The 18,938-nt window shown below is 44.7% G+C and overlaps 1 protein-coding gene across 1 annotated transcript; it reads right to left on the bottom strand.

Moving 5' to 3' along the window:
• Nucleotides 1-370: 370 nt before the first annotated feature.
• On the bottom strand, nucleotides 371-6,243 carry LOC120058454 (Na(+)/H(+) exchange regulatory cofactor NHE-RF3-like). Its single transcript, XM_039007120.1, has 8 exons — nucleotides 6,037-6,243; nucleotides 5,491-5,722; nucleotides 5,064-5,200; nucleotides 4,529-4,724; nucleotides 4,058-4,254; nucleotides 3,079-3,297; nucleotides 1,051-1,428; nucleotides 371-887 (listed from the first exon to the last, which is right to left on the bottom strand). Exons 1-8 carry the CDS (start codon nucleotides 6,241-6,243, stop codon nucleotides 831-833), a joined length of 1,623 nt encoding a protein of 540 aa, XP_038863048.1. The 3' UTR covers nucleotides 371-830.
• Nucleotides 6,244-18,938: the final 12,695 nt, after the last annotated feature.

Below are 18,938 nucleotides of genomic sequence, written 5' to 3' on the forward strand. Positions count from 1 at the left end.
AATGAGTTAGTTATCCATTACTCTGTTCCCTTTTATTTTAATCAGTAAGTACTGCAATGCTCCTATAAATGCCTCCCGGGTGGCGCAGTGGTCAAGGGCACTGCATCGCAGTGCTAGCTGCGCCACCAGAGTCTCTGGGTTCGCGCCCAGGCTCTGTCGCAGCCGGCCGCAACCGGGAGGTCCGTGGGGCGACGCACAATTGGCATAGCGTCGTCCGGGTTAGGGAGGGTTTGGCCGGTAGGGATATCCTTGTCTCAGTATGTAAAATGTAATAAAATGTATGCACTCTACTGTAAGTCGCTCTGGATAAGAGCGTCTGCTAAATGACTAAAATGTAAATGTAAATAAATACACCACTTATAAACAGGCATCTGGTCCAGGATCATTTATTCTCGTTGTGAGAGCAGTATTTGACATCAGAGCAGAAAGACAATGGCTCTTGGGGTACGCTAAAACAAATTAAATGTATTTGATCATTTTAATGATATTTAAAAGACAGCATTATTATTAAGGTGTAGTACAGTAGGCCTCTCACAATGGTTACTGTTCCAGTTAAACACATTGAACTGGCATTACTAGTGTTCTCGGTCTACATTGCAGGTGTTCGTAATGAGATTATACTGATCCATACGCTGGTTGGATAACAGTGCTATCTAACTGATCAATACAGTTATACATTAATGGCTATTTATTGCTATTTTCAACTGATTTGCATTGATAAGTGTGATCAGAGTTCTTGAGCAGAGATACCTGCATTATCCAGCATGGTGCAAATGTTGATGGGAGACAGAAAAAGTCTTAACAGGAAATTATTTCTCATTGGTGACTTCTCAGAGTCTCTCATCAACGCTTGAGCAAGATGATGCTGCTGATGACACAGATGGAGTCTATGAGAGAGAAAGAGAGTCATATATTTTTCTGTAATAGAACTGTGGGGAAATACAATTGCTACAAACTTGCTTTTAACTACTTTGGCTTGCCTGGATAATTTGGATCTAGTTTAGAAGCTACCAAGGCACTCAAGGAACACATTTCTGTTAGGTCACTCACCCTCTCTCGTGCCTGGTGCGGCGTGGTGTCTGGCTCAGCAGCCTCCTCCTCTTCCTCCTCTTGGACCTCCTCCAGAGTGGCTGGGGTGTCTATCTGGGCTGGTGTGTGGCTCCGTGCTAGAGACGGGGACGGGACTGGGGATGGGGACCTGGCTTGGGACGAGGGGACGAAGAGCTGAGGAGTGATGGCCACCTCTTTGGCTTTGAAGTGGTTGTTGGCCTGCTTCCCGGCAACTAGGAGTACCAGCAAGCTGCCACTCTTACGGATCAACCCCACCACTTGCTCGTGACTGCTCTGCTCCACATTCACACCGTCCACCTCCACCACCATGTCTTCGTCCTCTAGACCAGCCCTGTCCGCGGCTCCACCCTTCACCACCTTACAGAGAAGACATCAAGGGGTGAGCTGAGTTGTGAATGGTTTGGAACGTAAACAACAGTTGACAGTTGCTGAATGACAGGAGTGTTTCAGAGGTACGCAATTGAGGCTAGCATGTGCTTTGCCTCTTGATCTTCCCCATAGTAGTTAATGTATTTGGGATGCATTCTCTTGTCTGTTAGGCTACCTGTTGGATATACAGTGCTAGTCAAAATTTTGGACACACCTACTCATTCAAGGGTTTTTCTTTATTTTTACTATTTTCTACATTGTAGAATAATAGTGAAGACATTAAAACTATGAAATAACACATATGGAATCATGTAGTAACCAAGAATGTGTTAAACAAATCAAAATATATTTTAGATTCTTCAAAGCAGCCACCCTTTGCCTTGATGACAGCTTTGCACACTGTTGGCAACCAGCTTCACCTGGAATGCTTTTCCAACAGTCTTGAAGGAGTTCCCACATATGCTGAGCACTTATTGGCTGCTTTTCCTTCACTCTGTGGTCCCACTCATCCCAAACCATCTCAATTGGGTTGAGGTCGGGTGATTGTAGAGGTCAGGACATCTGATGCAGCACTTCAGCACTCTCCTTCTTGGTCAAATAGCCCTTACACAGCCTGGATGTGTGTTGGGTCATTGTCCTGTTGAAAAAAAAATTATAGTCCCACTAAGCGCAAACCAGATGGGATGGCATATCACTGAAGAATTCTATGGTAGCCATGCTGGTTAAGTGTGCCTTGAATTCTAAATAAAAATCACTGACAGTGTCACCAGCAAAGCACCCCCCCCCCCCCCCCCCACTATCACACCTCCTCCTCCATGCTTCACGGTGGGAACCACACATGCAGAGATCATCCGTTCACGTACTCTGCGTCTCACAAAGACTGATCAGACCAAAGGACAGATTTACACCGGTCTAATGTCCATTACTCATGTGTCTTGGCCCAAGCAAGTCTCTTCTTGTTATTGGTGTCCTTTAGTAGTGTCTTGAATCACACAGTCTCCTCTGAACAGTTGATGTTGAGATGTGTCTGTTACTTGAACTCATTGAAGCATTTATTTGGGCTGCACTTCCTGAGGCTGGTAACTCTAATGAACGTATCCTCTGCAGCATAGGTAACTCTGGGTCTTCCTTTTCTGTGGCGGTCCTCATGAGAGTCAGTTTCATCTTAGCGCTTGAAGGTTTTTGCGACTTCATTTTCAAAGTTCTTCACATTCTGGATTGACTGACCTTCATGTCTTAAAGTAATGACAGACTGTAATTTCTCTGCTTATTTGAGCTGTTCTTTGCTATATGGACTTGGTCTTTTACCAAATAGGGTTGTTACACAGAAGATAGCCCTATCTTGTCACAACACAACTTATTGGCTGAAACGCAAGGAATTCCACAAATGTACTTTTAACAAGACACACCTGTTAATTGAAATGCATTCCAGGTGATTACCTCCATGAAGCTGGTTGAGAGAATGCCAAGAGTGCAAAGATGTCAGCAAGGCAAAGGGTGGCTACATTGTTTTTATTTGTTTAACACATTTTTGGTTGCTACATGATTCTGTGTTATTTCATAGTTTTGATGTCTTCACTGTTATTCTACAAACTTTGGACTGGTACTGTAGGTAGGTGCTCTGTTCATTGTACTTACCTCTTTGATATACTGGCCAAAGACTCCCTGTATACCGTTGAGGTGGAAGCCGTACCCGGCGGAGGTCTTCTCCATCTTGCACAGCTTGAGGAGGTCTGTGGTAACAGGGGCTGGGGCTGGGGCCGGGGCCGGCACGCACTCTGGGTAGCTGGGTGGAGGGGTTGCTGGAAGGAGGGATTCCATAATCTCTTCCAAGTAGAACAGAGGAGAAACGCCTCCCTGTGGAAGATCACAATTAATCTCAGACCTATATCTCAATCCACAAAGTAGTCTTCTTTACTGCACTTCTGTTTCTGGACAGTTCCTGAGCCTGTATACACTATGAAATGACTGCCCCTTAGCCTTGATGTTTTTCAACTTTAGAAGGCTTTTTAAATGGTCTTTAAAGTGCATAACGGCATTTGGCAATAGTAAATTAATCAGCCAACATGACTATAAGTGAACAGCTTCCAAGCAATACTACTGATAAATAGCTAACAATTTAGCTACATAGACTCTGAGTTTACCTTGTATCTTTATTGAACTTTTATTTCAATCTTTGCACTGTCTCTATGCACACTCACAGGGCTCTACACACACACACACACACACACACACACAAACACAAACACACTCCAAGAAAGGCATTTCACTGTACTTGTGGATGTGACATTAAAACCTGAACTTGATATATATATATATATCTTAAATGACTGGGTTTTCACGAGTTTGATGACATAATTGTGAAGCATTTTCAAAAGATTAGTGGATGTGATCTGGAAGTAAAGCGTAAAGGGTGGTAACTTTCACAGGGTGTTCAAACAGTTTCTCAGCGTTGTAGTGCTCATCAGTATCAGCTACAGCTTCATTATAATCCAAAAGGAAAAGCTGATCCTAGATCAGATGTGTAGACCAATGTGCTTGAGCCAACTCCTATGACTGTTGTTTCATAAATTTATTTCCTAAATCCAACCAGAAAGATTGATCCCAGAACCCTCACCATCTTGTAGAGCGTGTCAGTGTCTTCATCGACCACCAGGAGGCAGCACTTGTTGCCACACTGCCTGATCCTGTCCACCACCTGCTCATGGCTGCAGCCATCCACTTCCACACCCTCCACGGCAACCAGCCTGTCCATCTCCTTTAATCCCGCCCTCTCGGCTGGGCTACCCCTGTCAATGTCCCTGATGAAGTGGCCTGCAGGTAGGATGATATTAAGATGGTGTTATTGCATAAAATTATGCAGACAGATGGCTATTGTTGTTGGTGAATAGTTTAATAGTGATGATCCTATGTGGCTATTAGCAGATGTGTTGTTATAAGACATTATAAGGGGTTCATACACGCGTATGAAAAGTCATTATAACCGCATCATAATGCATTATACCTGTTTGCTTATAGTAGTGTAACCAAGTTTTTCTTTGGATACCTACTGAACATCCAAATTCACACACCATACAAACACACAGACCTGTCTTGTTAGGCTCAGTCCTTAGGAAGTATCCATAGCCGTCTGATCCTTTGACCAAGTCTGCGATGCGTGGCTTCAGTGGGAGGAGCTTCACGGTGGCTAGCCCCGCCCCTATCATGATGTGTTTTATCTTGTAGAACGTGTCTGTGTCCTCATCCACCAATAGGAGCATGACGCTGCTGCCTGATGCCTTGACCTGACACAGATGTCACAACGGGCTCATTCGGGCGGGTGCAAAGTTAAATAACATTTAGATCGAAATTAACAGAAGAAGAGTAAACATTCTTATCTGTCATGTAGAATAAAGACTTATGACATATCTTGCCTAAACGTAACCAATCACATTTGTTTCTGGCCTCAAGGCTGAGTTGCCCAGGGAAACCAAATGGAATTAACACTGATTTGCCAAATGATCACTGTCCTGACTCCTGTATTCTGAGTGAACAAAATGCGTTGACAGGCTGTAGAATAATATGCCAGATATTAAAGTTAAAAGTTAACCACAGAGTAGTGTAAATAAGGACTGAACCCTGACCTTTTCAACTATCTGGTCATGAGTGGCGTTCTCCGTGTTCTCCCCGTTGACCTCTATCAGGCGGTCGTTGGTCTTGACCCCTGCACTCGCGGCCACACCCCCTGGGGCCACCTCTGTCATGAACATGCCCACGTCACCTGGGACAGGAAATGGAGGAAAGAAAATGTAGTTTAAAATCACAATCCTAAATTCATTATCATTGGACATAAAGAAGTCAGGAATGTATGTGAAGGGCCCACGCCATGTGAGACGAAGATAATGTGTTCATTTGATGCTTGAGCAACAAGCAAAACTATTTAATAAGAATCCTCAGAGATTACAATAATTGCTGTTGTCAGTTTGGTTCTTCTCTCTTATCAGCAATATCACAATCAAAGAGATAACCAAAGTAATTATGTGTGTGTGTGTGCGTGCGTGCGTGTCCCACCCCTCTCATCTTTGACAGAGCGCAAAGAGAAGCCGTAGCCCCCACTGGACTTGGCCAGGTAGCAGAGTTTGGGTTTGGGCGCCCCTCCTCCCACCCCGTTCATGGCGTGCTGGGTGGGTGTGGCGGGTGGGTCAGACAGGTCCACCCCCTTAGTCTTAGCCTGCTTGTAGGATGCCACATCCAGAACGTGGAAGGTGACAGATGCACCGCTCTCCTTCACCAGGTCCACTACCTAACCCAGGACACACAGCACAGGAGAAAGAGATGGGACAAAGTATGGTATGCTGCTACAGTAGTACAGTACTTATTGCTACATGTGTTCTCTAGTAATTCCACATTTACCTAACTTAAACTGGTACCTTACCACAGGCACTTTAAAGGACTTGATAGGTGTGAACAATATAAGCAGACAAGGTTATTACCATACTATTACTATATTGCCTACACCTTTTATAATTTCAATACAGTAAAAAAAGAGGGAGGGTCTAGGGCTTATGTGGAATCGGACAACTGCTAGCCCTGTCAGTTTCCCCTCCCCCTCCTCACCCGTGAGTGGTCCATTTCGTCCACATAGGTTCCGTTGACCCGGAGGATGCGGTCTCCGTCCTTCAAACCCACCAGCGTGGCCGGGCTGCCCCTCTCCAGGTTCCTGATCAGGTGGCCATCCTCTCCTTGCTCCACCCTCAAGAAGAAGCCAAAACTTTGACCTGGCTTCTTACTCAGCACTATCACCCTCGGCCTGTACCCAGCCATGTCCTGCAACAGAGACCACAGGGTATGAATACAATACAAAACACACACACACACACACACACACACACACACACACACACACACACACACACACACACACACACACACACACACACACACACACACACACACACACACACACACACTGGTGAGCACATTCACTCTCTGTTTTTACCCTGCCATGTCTTGTAATACAGACAAGAATGTGAGAGTGCTGACACACAAACCTACCTTCTCTTCCCTACCCCCCCAAAAAATGTCTGACCCTCAAATTATCCGCTGTGTGTATCAGTGGTAAACCCCATTCTATCTAATCTTAATGTCTGAAACGTCCCCCACTGTCTTGAAGGAGTTCCCACATATGCTGAGCACTTGTTGGCTGCTTTTCCTTCACTCTGTGGTCCAACTCATCCCAAACCATCTCAATTGGGTTGAGGTCAGGTGATTGTGGAGGCCAGGTCATCTGATGCAGCACTTCAGCACTCCTTCTTGGTCAAATAGCCCTTACACAGCCTGGATGTGTGTTGTGGATCATTGTCCTGTTGAAAAACAAAATGATAGTCCCACTAAGTGCAAACCAGATGGGATGGCATATCGCTGCAGAATGCTGTGGTAGCCATGCTGGTTAAGTGTGCCTTGAATTCTAAATAAATCACAGACAGTGTCACCAGCAAAGCACCCCCACACCATCACACCTTTTCCTCCATGCTTCACGGTGGGAACCAAACATGCGGAGATTATCCGTTCACGTACTCTGTGTCTCACAAAGACACAGCGGTTGGAACCAAAAATCTCAAATTTGGACTCATCAGACCAAAGGACATGTCCATTTCTCGTGTTTCTTGGCCCAAGCAAGTCTCTTCTTATTGGTGTACTTTAGTAATGGTTTCTTTGCAGCAATTCGACCATGAAGGCCTCATTCACGCAGTTTCCTCTGAACAGTTGATGTTGAGAGGTGTCTGTTACTTGAACTCTGTGAAGCATTTATTTGGGCTGCAATTTCTGAGGTGCAGTTAATTTCCGATTGGCAACTGATTGGCTCAAACGCATTAAGAAGGAAAGAAATTACACAAATTAACTTTTAACAAGGCACACCCGTTAATTGAAATGCATTCCAGGTGACTACCTCATGAAGCTGTTTGAGAGAATGCCAGGAGTGTGCAAATCTGTCATCAAGGCAAAGGGTGGCAACTTTTTTGGTTACTACATGATTCTATATGTGTTACCTCATAGTTTTGATGTCTTCTATTATTTTACTATGTAGAAAATTGTAAAGATAAAGAAAAACCCAGGAATGAGTAAGTATGTCCAAGCTTTTGAATGGTACTGGAGCTATACCAGTGGGGGCTGGTGAGGGGAGGACGGCTCATAATAATGGCTGGAACGGAGCGAATGAAATGGCATCAGACACATGCTTGTAAAAACCATGTGTTTGATAACCATTCCACCGATTCTGCTCCAGCCATTACCACAAGCTCATCCTCCCAATTAAGGTGCCACCAACCTCCTGTGAGCTATACTGTAGCAACTCATAGGTATGTCCTGTACAGCAACGTCACCATCAGATAAATTGCAGTAAATCGGGTGTGGAGTGGAACATTTGCACAGCAGAAATCTGATTGGCGATATAACAGGGATATAAACACATATATTAAAAGACTAGATATCCCGTAGAGATAAGAGACCACATAGGTCAGTGTAGGGTTGGGCTGAATGTCATTGATTACACTGATACTTTACTGACAAGAGATCTCTAGAGAGTGTATTCTGCGAACCATTACGGTGAATCCCTAACTCGCACAAACACGCACACGCACACAGACACAGCACGATCTACACTCGTGTTTTAATAGTGTAGCAAAGTGCTGATAGCTCTAGAAGAAGGTTAACCTGCTATGCTACCTCTCCCGTGGCCATGGGTTGTTAATGGTTAACAGCAGCCAGGGCCAGCTGAAGGTGCGAAGGGCTCTTTAAACTGGAATGTGTGAATTTGACCCCCCAATAAAGATTGTCAACATGAGAATCCTTGTAATGTTTATTGTGTCTGTTATCACAGAGAGAAAGTAAGACGTGACGGACGTGTGTGTGTGTGTTAAGGTGTAGTGTAAGTCTGTGTGCTGTGTGCTGATATTTGTCTGTTCCCACATTTTGCTAATCTAGTTCTATCATTTGATCCTTGACACAGTCACTGTAGACTGCTGTTTTTAGGGAGACTGTTTCCTGGAAGTAGATGCAGTCCTATAAACTAACCCAAGATGACAATTACCAAGGAAACACCATCTACATTGAGTGGAACCATGATCCTTTCCCAAGAGATTGAATCGTCATTGTGGGGGCGCATGTCACGTACTAACCCCAAAGTCTCCTGTATCGTTATTTGGAGCCCCTCTATCCACTGCACCTGTGTCTCTGTTGTTGCTCTATGTCTCCATGTGAGTCATTTAACAGACACTCTTATCCAGAGAAACTTACAGGAGCAATTTGGGTAAAAAAGTTAGGTGAAAAATCTATCTTATTTTTCTATTTGGCTCAGGGATTTGAACCAGTGACCTTTCAGTTACTGGTCCAACGTTCTTAACCGCTACGCCACCTACAGTTGAAGTGGGAAGTTTACATGCACCTTAGCCAAATACATTTAAACTCAGTTTTTCACAATTCCTGACATTTAATCCCAGTAAGAATTCCCTGTTTTAGGTCAGTTAGGATCACCACTTTATTTTAAGAATGTGAAATGTCAGAATAACAGTAGAGAGAATGATTTATTTCAGCTTTTATTTCTTTGATCACATTCCTAGTGGGTCAGACATTTACATACACTCAATTAGTATTTGGTAGCGTTGCCTTTAATTTGTTTAACTTGGGTCAAACAATACATCCATGTCATTTTGCTACCTCATGATGCCATCTATTTTGTGTAGTGCACCAAAGCACCCCCACAACATGATGCTGCCACCCCTGTACTTTATGGTTGGGATGGTATTCTTTGGCTTGCAAGCCTTCCCCTTTTTCCTCCAAACATAACGATGGTCATTGTGGCCAAACAGTTTTATTTTTGTTTCATCAGACCAGAGGAAAGTTCTTCAAAAAGTACTATCTTTGTCCCCATGTGCAGTTGCAAACCGTAGTCTGTCTTTTTTATGGCGGTTTCGGAGCAGTGGCTTCTTCCCTGCTGTGCGGCATTTCAGGTTATGTCGACTAAAGGACTCGTTTTACTGTGGATATAGGTACTTTTGTTTCCTCCAGCATCTTCACAAGGTCCTTTGTTGTTGTTCTGGGATTGATTTGCACTTTTCACACCAAAGTACGTTTATCTCTAGGAGACAGAACGCGTCTCCTTCCTGAGCGGTATGACGGCTGTGTGGTCCCATGGTGTTTATACTTGTGTACTATTATTTGTACAGATGAACGTGGTACCTTCAGGCGTTTGGAAATTGCTCCCAAGGATGAACCAGACCTGTGGAGATCTCCAATTTTTTTTCTGAGGTCTTGGCTGATTTCTTTTGATTTTCCAATGATGTCAAGCAAAGAGGCACTGAGTTTGAAGGTAGGCCCTGAAATACATCCACAGGTACACCTCCAATTGACTCAAATAATGTCAATTAGCTTATCAGAAGCTTCTAAAGCCATGACATCATATTCTGGAATTTTCCAAGCTGTTTAAAGGCACAGTCAACTTAGTGTATGTAAACTTCTGACGCACTGGAATTGTGATACAGTGAATTATAAGTGAAATAATCTGTCTTTAAACAATTTTTGGAAAAATGACTTGTGTCATGCACAAAGTAGATGTCCTAACTGACTTGCCAAACCTATAGTTTGTTAACAAGAAATGTGTGGAGTGGTTGAAAAACGAGTTTTAATGACTCCAACCTAAGTGTCTGTAAACTTCCGACTTCAACCGTATGTCCATCCTAGTCGCAGTCTTAAACACCTGCCATTGCCCAACACCACACATAAGATAACCAGTGCATGTGATATCAAAACACTGAGCAAATAGTAGAAATGATCATGTTAACAAATATAGCATTAATTAGCAACAAAAGCTAAGTAACTAAACATAATATTTAGGTGATTCATTTGATAGACCACAACAATAGGAGAAATAGTAGAACATTCACTCACGTGCTCCTGTCCCAGTCCCAGTCCAGAGGAGGATCTTCAGTTGTGTTAGGGTGGTATCTCTATCTGTTTCTTCCCACTTTCTTGCTCTCTCTCTCGCTCTTGCTCTCTCTCTCTCATTTCATTCCTCCCAGCTCCTCTCTCTCGTTCTCCCTCTCTCTCTCTCTGAAGGACTTTGACAGGTCAAAGTTGGACCTAAAGGCTGAGTTATTTAACAGTGTCTCGTGGCAGGAGCATCTTGGGAGACACATGTCTAAACAGCCCAGTCCAGGTATCCCTTTAAAACCACCGCGTTAATCACAACCCAGTAATCTGTTTAGAATGGTCAAAGGTGACAGAGGAGGGTGGAGAAAGCTGCTGACAATGTCAAGGATCAAGGCTTGGCAACGTCACCACAACAACACAATAACAACAACAATAGCAGTAATGATGGGTTAATGGGAGCAAAGACTGGCTGACTGGGCGTATTGCCTGGATGGAAGAATTCCATGCTTTATGGTGGAAATGCGCTTATCTGTGGAATAGTCCTCCAGTATAGTATGCTTTATCTCCAAAACTAGTGTGTAATGTATATTTATATCAGCAAATCAATAAATATAACCATAGGCAATAGGCATGTCTTGATGCCTCTATAGCCAGTCTTAGATATAATGGTTGGTTGATTGATCTGTGAAGACTGTTATTCTCAGGCAGTGGAGGCTGGTGGAAGGAGCTATAGGAGAATGGGCTCTGTGTAATGGCTGGAATGGAATAAATGGAACTGTATCAAACACATAGAAACCACCGTTCCGTTCATTCTATTCCAGCCATTACAAAGAGCCCATCCTCCTATAGCTCCTCCCACCAGCCACCACTGTTGTCAGGTGAGCCAGTTTGGTAGTACTGGTCTGCTTCTTGCTCACTGACACTATAAGCCCAGACACACAGCTTGTCCGATCAACAATATCTAAACGCATCTCAACTCAGTTATCAGTTCGGCAATCAAAAATACCATCTTTTGACAATGTAGTTTTGGAGTTTAGGGTTTGAAGGACTGTTATAATTGGACATGGACCATTATGTACCTTGCAGAAGGGAATCTGGGTCCATGTAACAAAGGGAGTTTGAGAACATTTCTCATTTCAACTGATCTCTGCCACCTGCTGTCAAGGGAGGATTCAAAATGATTCCCTCAAGAGGAAAGCCATTTGTAAGACAACTGCCTCCCAGAAAAATATTTGGTTTTAGTGATACGGGATTGAAGATAATGAGACAGCGAGGATGAGAGGGAGAATAAGAGATGTGCGTTAATAGGTGTGTGTTTGTGTCGGTTAGGTCAGAGACAGAGAGTCTGATGGGCAAGAGCTGGCTGCTGGTCAGTCACGTGGTGTCTGTTGACACACACACACACACAGACTGGTGAGGAATGAGGCTCCGGACGCAGGTGTGTGTCCCTGGGGTAAACATTAGAGACCGGATGGTGATTGTGCAGCCAGAGCGAGAGAGACAAGTGACCCTCTGGCCAAGCAGGTACTCAGCAGGGGCCTGTAGCTGTGTTTGTACAGATTGATGTGAGGGGCACAGGACAGGAGACATGCAGGGCCAACAAACTGACAGTGTGTCTGAGAGAGACAGAGATCCTCTTCAGCTTGACCAAACACTACTGCCTGACTTATTTCACTATTCATAACCCTCTACGCATGTGTGTGTGTGTGGTGTGTGTGTGTGCGCACATATGTGGATACAGAGACACCAAGTCTCATCAGATTCAACCAATGGTTGAGTGTGTTTGTGTCAGAAACAGGGTCCATTTCTGCTACAAAATTGAGTCATTGTATTGGTATAAATTTAAAGTACTTCCCTCTAGTTGGACGTCTGTCTGGAGTATGGTACATGAACGTATTTATCATTTCTACACATCGCCCTCACACTATCTCAGATCAGAGATGCACTTATTCTCAACCTTTCATCGTGCTTTAATCATTCCAGCAGGTGGCGTCAATACCGTTACACCCTCTGGGTGTAATCAGCATATTTTTGTCATATCAGAGAGAGACCATGATGAATAAGACTCCTCCCAGAGAGAGACCATGATGAATAACACTCCTCCCAGAGAGAGACCATGATGAATAACACTCCTCCCAGAGAGAGACCATGATGAATAACAGTCCTCCCAGAAAGAAACCATGATGAATAACACTATTTTCAGAGAGAGAGACCATGATGAATAACATTCCTCTCAGAGAGAGACCATGATGAATAACACTTCTCCCAGAGAGAGAGACCATGATGAATAACACTCCTCCCAGAGAGAGAGAGACCATGATAAATAGCACTCCTCTGAGAGAGACCATGATGAATAACATTCCTCTCAGAGAGAGACCATGATGAATAACACTCCTCCCAGAGAGAGAGAGAGACCATGATGAATAACACTCCTCTGAGAGAGACCATGATGAATAACATTCCTCTCAGAGAGAGACCATGATGAATAACACTCCTCCCAGAGAGAGACCATGATGAATAACACTCCTCCCAGAGAGAGAGAGAGACCATGATGAATAGCACTCCTCTGAGAGACCATGATGAATAACATTCCTCTCAGAGAGAGACCATGACGAATAACACTCCTCTCAGGGAGAGAGACCATGATGAATAACTCTCCTCCCAGAGAGAGACCATGACGAATAACACTCCTCTCAGAGAGACCATGATGAATAACATTCCTCTCAGAGAGAGACCATGATGAATAACTCTCCTCCCAGAGAGAGACCATGATGAATAACTCTCCTCCCAGAGAGAAAGACCATGATGAATAACACTCCTCTCAGGGAGAGAGACCATGATGAATAACACTCCTCCCAGAGAGAGAGACCATGATGAATAACTCTCCTCCCAGAGAGAGACCATGATGAATAACTCTCCTCCCAGAGAGAGAGACCATGATGAAAAACACTCCTCTCAGGGAGAGAGAGAGAGAGAGAGACCATGACGACTAACACTCCTCCCAGAGAGAGAGACCATGATGAATAACACTCCTCCAAGAGAGAGAGAGAGAGAGAGAGAGACCATGATGACTAACACTCCTCCCAGAGAGAGAGACCATGATGAATAACACTCCTCCCAGAAAGAGAGACACCATGATGAATAACACTCCTCCCAGAGAGAGACCATGATGAATAACACTCCTCCCAGAGAGAGAGACACCATGATGAATAACACTCCTCCCAGAGAGAGAGAGAGAGAGAGAGACCATGATGAATAACACTCCTCCCAGAGAGAGAGACCATGATGAATAACACTCCTCCCAGAGAGAGAGAGACCATGATGAATAACACTCCTCTCAGAGAGAAACCATGATGAATAACACTCCTCCCAGAGAGAGAGACCATGATGAATAACACTCCTCCCAGAGAGACCATGATGAAAAACACTCCTCTCAGGGAGAGAGACCATGATGAATAACACTCCTCCCAGAGAGAGAGACCATGATGAATAACACTCCTCCCAGAGAGAGAGACCATGATGAAAAACACTCCTCTCAGGGAGAGAGACCATGATGAATAACACTCCTCTCAGGGAGAGAGACCATGATGAATAACACTCCTCCCAGAGAGAGAGAGCATGATGAAAAACACTCCTCTCAGGGAGAGAGACCATGATGAAAAACACGCCTCTCAGGGAGAGAGACCATGATGAATAACACTCCTCCCAGAGAGAGAGACCATGATGAATAACACTCCTCCCAGAGAGAGAGATAATGATGAAAAACACTCCTCTCAGAGAGAGACAATGATGAAAAACACTCTTCCCAGAGAGAGAGACCATGACGACTAACACTCCTCCCAGAGAGAGAGACACCATGATGAATAACACTGCTCCCAGAGAGAGAGAGAGAGAGAGACCATGACGACTAACACTCCTCCCAGAGAGAGAGACCATGATGAATAACACTCCTCCCAGAAAGAGAGACACCATGATGAATAACACTCCTCCCAGAGAGAGACCATGATGAATAACACTCCTCCCAGAGAGAGAGACACCATGATGAATAACACTCCTCCCAGAGAGAGAGAGAGAGAGAGACCATGATGAATAACACTCCTCCCAGAGAGAGAGAGACCATGATGAATAACACTCCTCCAAGAGAGAGAGAGACCATGATGAATAACATTCCTCTCAGAGAGAGACCATGATGAATAACACTCCTCCCAGAGAGAGACCATGATGAATAACACTCCTCCCAGAGAGAGAGAGAGACCATGATGAATAGCACTCCTCTGAGAGACCATGACGAATAACACTCCTCTCAGGGAGAGAGACCATGATGAATAACTCTCCTCCCAGAGAGAGACCATGACGAATAACACTCCTCTCAGAGAGACCATGATGAATAACATTCCTCTCAGAGAGAGACCATGATGAATAACTCTCCTCCCAGAGAGAGACCATGATGAATAACTCTCCTCCCAGAGAGAAAGACCATGATGAATAACACTCCTCTCAGGGAGAGAGACCATGATGAATAACTCTCCTCCCAGAGAGAGAGACCATGATGAATAACTCTCCTCCCAGAGAGAGACCATGATGAATAACTCTCCTCCCAGAGAGAGAGACCATGATGAAAAACACTCCTCTCAGGGAGAGAGAGAGAGAGAGAGACCATGACGACTAACACTCCTCCCAGAGAGAGAGACCATGATGAATAACACTCCTCCAAGAGAGAGAGAGAGAGAGAGAGACCATGATGACTAACACTCCTCCCAGAGAGAGAGACCATGATGAATAACACTCCTCCCAGAAAGAGAGACACCATGATGAATAACACTCCTCCCAGAGAGAGACCATGATGAATAACACTCCTCCCAGAGAGAGAGACACCATGATGAATAACACTCCTCCCAGAGAGAGAGAGAGAGAGAGAGACCATGATGAATAACACTCCTCCCAGAGAGAGAGACCATGATGAATAACACTCCTCCCAGAGAGAGAGAGACCATGATGAATAACACTCCTCTCAGAGAGAAACCATGATGAATAACACTCCTCCCAGAGAGAGAGACCATGATGAAAAACACTCCTCTCAGGGAGAGAGACCATGATGAATAACACTCCTCCCAGAGAGAGAGACCATGATGAATAACACTCCTCCCAGAGAGAGAGACCATGATGAAAAACACTCCTCTCAGGGAGAGAGACCATGATGAATAACACTCCTCTCAGGGAGAGAGACCATGATGAATAACACTCCTCCCAGAGAGAGAGAGCATGATGAAAAACACTCCTCTCAGGGAGAGAGACCATGATGAAAAACACTCCTCTCAGGGAGAGAGACCATGATGAATAACACTCCTCCCAGAGAGAGAGACCATGATGAATAACACTCCTCCCAGAGAGAGAGATAATGATGAAAAACACTCCTCTCAGAGAGAGACAATGATGAAAAACACTCTTCCCAGAGAGAGAGACCATGACGACTAACACTCCTCCCAGAGAGAGAGACACCATGATGAATAACACTGCTCCCAGAGAGAGAGAGAGAGAGAGAGACCATGACGACTAACACTCCTCCCAGAGAGAGAGACCATGATGAATAACACTCCTCCCAGAAAGAGAGACACCATGATGAATAACACTCCTCCCAGAGAGAGACCATGATGAATAACACTCCTCCCAGAGAGAGAGACACCATGATGAATAACACTCCTCCCAGAGAGAGAGAGAGAGAGAGAGACCATGATGAATAACACTCCTCCCAGAGAGAGAGAGACCATGATGAATAACACTCCTCCAAGAGAGAGAGAGACCATGATGAATAACACTACTCTCAGAGAGACCATGATGAATTACACTCCTCTCAGAGAGACCATGATTAATAACTCTCCTCCCAGAGAGAGAGAGAGAGAGAGACCATGATGAATAGCACTCCTCTCAGAGAGAGAGAGACCATGATGAATAACTATCTCAGAGAGAGACCATGATGAATAACACTCCTCCCAGAGAGAGAGAGAGACCATGATGAATAACACTCCTCTCAGAGAGACCATGATGAATAACACTCCTCTCAGAGAGAGACCATGATGAATAACACTCCTCCCAGAGAGAGAGACCATGATGAATAACATTCCTCTCAGAGAGAGACCATGATGAATAACACTCCTCCCAGAGAGAGAGACCATGATGAATAACACTCCTCCCAGAGAGAGAGAGACCATGATGAATAACACTCCTCTCAGAGAGAAACCATGATGAATAACACTCCTCCCAGAGAGAGAGACCATGATGAATAACACTCCTCCCAGAGAGACCATGATGAAAAATACTCCTCTCAGGGAGAGAGACCATGATGAATAACACTCCTCCCAGAGAGAGAGACCATGATGAATAACACTCCTCCCAGAGAGAGAGACCATGATGAAAAACACTCCTCTCAGGGAGAGAGACCATGATGAATAACACTCCTCTCAGGGAGAGAGACCATGATGAATAACACTCCTCCCAGAGAGAGAGAGAGCATGATGAAAAACACTCCTCTCAGGGAGAGAGACCATGATGAAAAACACTCCTCTCAGGGAGAGAGACCGTGATGAATAACACTCCTCCCAGAGAGAGAGACCATGATGAATAACACTCCTCCCAGAGAGAGAGATAATGATGAAAAACACTCCTCTCAGAGAGAGACAATGATGAAAAACACTCTTCCCAGAGAGAGAGACCATGACGACTAACACTCCTCCCAGAGAGAGAGACACCATGATGAATAACACTCCTCCCAGAGAGAGAGAGAGAGAGAGAGACCATGACGACTAACACTCCTCCCAGAGAGAGAGACCATGATGAATAACACTCCTCCCAGAAAGAGAGACACCATGATGAATAACACTCCTCCCAGAGAGAGACCATGATGAATAACACTCCTCCCAGAGAGAGAGACACCATGATGAATAACACTCCTCCCAGAGAGAGAGAGAGAGAGAGACCATGATGAATAACACTCCTCCCAGAGAGAGAGAGACCATGATGAATAACACTCCTCCAAGAGAGAGAGAGACCATGATGAATAACACTACTCTCAGAGAGACCATGATGAATTACACTCCTCTCAGAGAGAGACCATGATTAATAACTCTCCTCCCAGAGAGAGAGAGAGAGAGAGACCATGATGAATAGCACTCCTCTCAGAGAGAGAGAGACCATGATGAATAACTATCTCAGAGAGAGACCATGATGAATAACACTCCTCCCAGAGAGAGAGAGAGACCATGATGAATAACACTCCTCTCAGAGAGACCATGATGAATAACACTCCTCTCAGAGAGAGACCATGATGAATAACACTCCTCCCAGAGAGAGAGAGAGAGAGAGACCATGATGAATAGCACTCCTCTCAGAGAGAGAGAGACCATGATGAATAACTATCTCAGAGAGAGACCATGATGAATAACACTCCTCCCAGAGAGAGAGAGAGACCATGACGACTAACACTCCTCCCAGAGAGAGAGACCATGATGAATAACACTCCTCCCAGAAAGAGAGACACCATGATGAATAACACTCCTCCCAGAGAGAGACCATGATGAATAACACTCCTCCCAGAGAGAGAGACACCATGATGAATAACACTCCTCCCAGAGAGAGAGAGAGAGAGAGACCATGATGAATAACACTCCTCCCAGAGAGAGAGACCATGATGAATAACACTCCTCCAAGAGAGAGAGAGACCATGATGAATAACACTACTCTCAGAGAGACCATGATGAATTACACTCCTCTCAGAGAGAGACCATGATTAATAACTCTCCTCCCAGAGAGAGAGAGAGAGAGAGACCATGATGAATAGCACTCCTCTCAGAGAGAGAGAGACCATGATGAATAACTATCTCAGAGAGAGACCATGATGAATAACACTCCTCCCAGAGAGAGAGAGAGACCATGATGAATAACACTCCTCTCAGAGAGACCATGATGAATAACACTCCTCTCAGAGAGAGACCATGATGAATAACACTCCTCCCAGAGAGAGAGACCATGATGAATAACATTCCTCTCAGAGAGAGACCATGATGAATAACACTCCTCCCAGAGAGAGAGACCATGATGAATAACACTCCTCCCAGAGAGAGAGAGACCATGATGAATAACACTCCTCTCAGAGAGAAACCATGATGAATAACACTCCTCCCAGAGAGAGAGACCATGATGAATAACACTCCTCCCAGAGAGACCATGATGAAAAATACTCCTCTCAGGGAGAGAGACCATGATGAATAACACTCCTCCCAGAGAGAGAGACCATGATGAATAACACTCCTCCCAGAGAGAGAGACCATGATGAAAAACACTCCTCTCAGGGAGAGAGACCATGATGAATAACACTCCTCTCAGGGAGAGAGACCATGATGAATAACACTCCTCCCAGAGAGAGAGAGCATGATGAAAAACACTCCTCTCAGGGAGAGAGACCATGATGAAAAACACTCCTCTCAGGGAGAGAGACCGTGATGAATAACACTCCTCCCAGAGAGAGAGACCATGATGAATAACACTCCTCCCAGAGAGAGAGATAATGATGAAAAACACTCCTCTCAGAGAGAGAC

This window comes from Salvelinus namaycush, chromosome 13 (genome assembly GCF_016432855.1).
Source record: "Salvelinus namaycush isolate Seneca chromosome 13, SaNama_1.0, whole genome shotgun sequence".
In the NCBI taxonomy this organism is placed as follows: domain Eukaryota; kingdom Metazoa; phylum Chordata; class Actinopteri; order Salmoniformes; family Salmonidae; genus Salvelinus; species Salvelinus namaycush.